At 73.7% G+C, this 274-nt stretch overlaps 1 protein-coding gene across 1 annotated transcript in view; it reads right to left on the bottom strand.

The window, feature by feature from the left end:
- Positions 1-268, bottom strand: part of BRMS1L (breast cancer metastasis-suppressor 1-like) — a 25471-nt gene extending 25203 nt beyond the window's left edge. The window contains exon 1 of the mRNA XM_010583662.1: positions 111-268. Within this exon, the coding sequence (XP_010581964.1) occupies positions 111-246 (136 nt within the window). The 5' untranslated portion in view covers positions 247-268. The remainder of the gene's footprint in view (positions 1-110) is intronic.
- Between the last annotated feature and the right edge of the window lie 6 nt (positions 269-274).

Here is a 274-nt window from a genome sequence, read left to right as displayed (position 1 = left end):
CCGGAGCCGGGGGGCGGGACCGGTCTCTCCCCCGGGGCAGCGCGCCGGGCGCCGAGGCAACGGCCGCGGCGCTCCCCTCAGAGGCGCTGCCCTGCGGGCGGCCGCGGTACCTGAGCTGTCCCCCTCCTCGGACACGGACGAGCTCTCGGTCTCCTCCTCCTCTGAGCTGCTGCCCTCGTTCTCCCCGTAGTCCACCTCCATCTCATCGTGGTTGTTCTCCTTCTTCTCCCGGGAATGGACCGGCATCGTCCCCGCCGCCGCCGCCGAGCCCTGG

Source organism: Haliaeetus leucocephalus, unplaced genomic scaffold (assembly GCF_000737465.1).
Source record: "Haliaeetus leucocephalus isolate CR32 unplaced genomic scaffold, Haliaeetus_leucocephalus-4.0 Scaffold932, whole genome shotgun sequence".
In the NCBI taxonomy this organism is placed as follows: Eukaryota; Metazoa; Chordata; class Aves; order Accipitriformes; family Accipitridae; genus Haliaeetus; species Haliaeetus leucocephalus.
The sequence above is the reverse complement of the archived record's forward strand: the minus strand, read 5'-3'. Positions and strand labels throughout refer to the sequence as shown.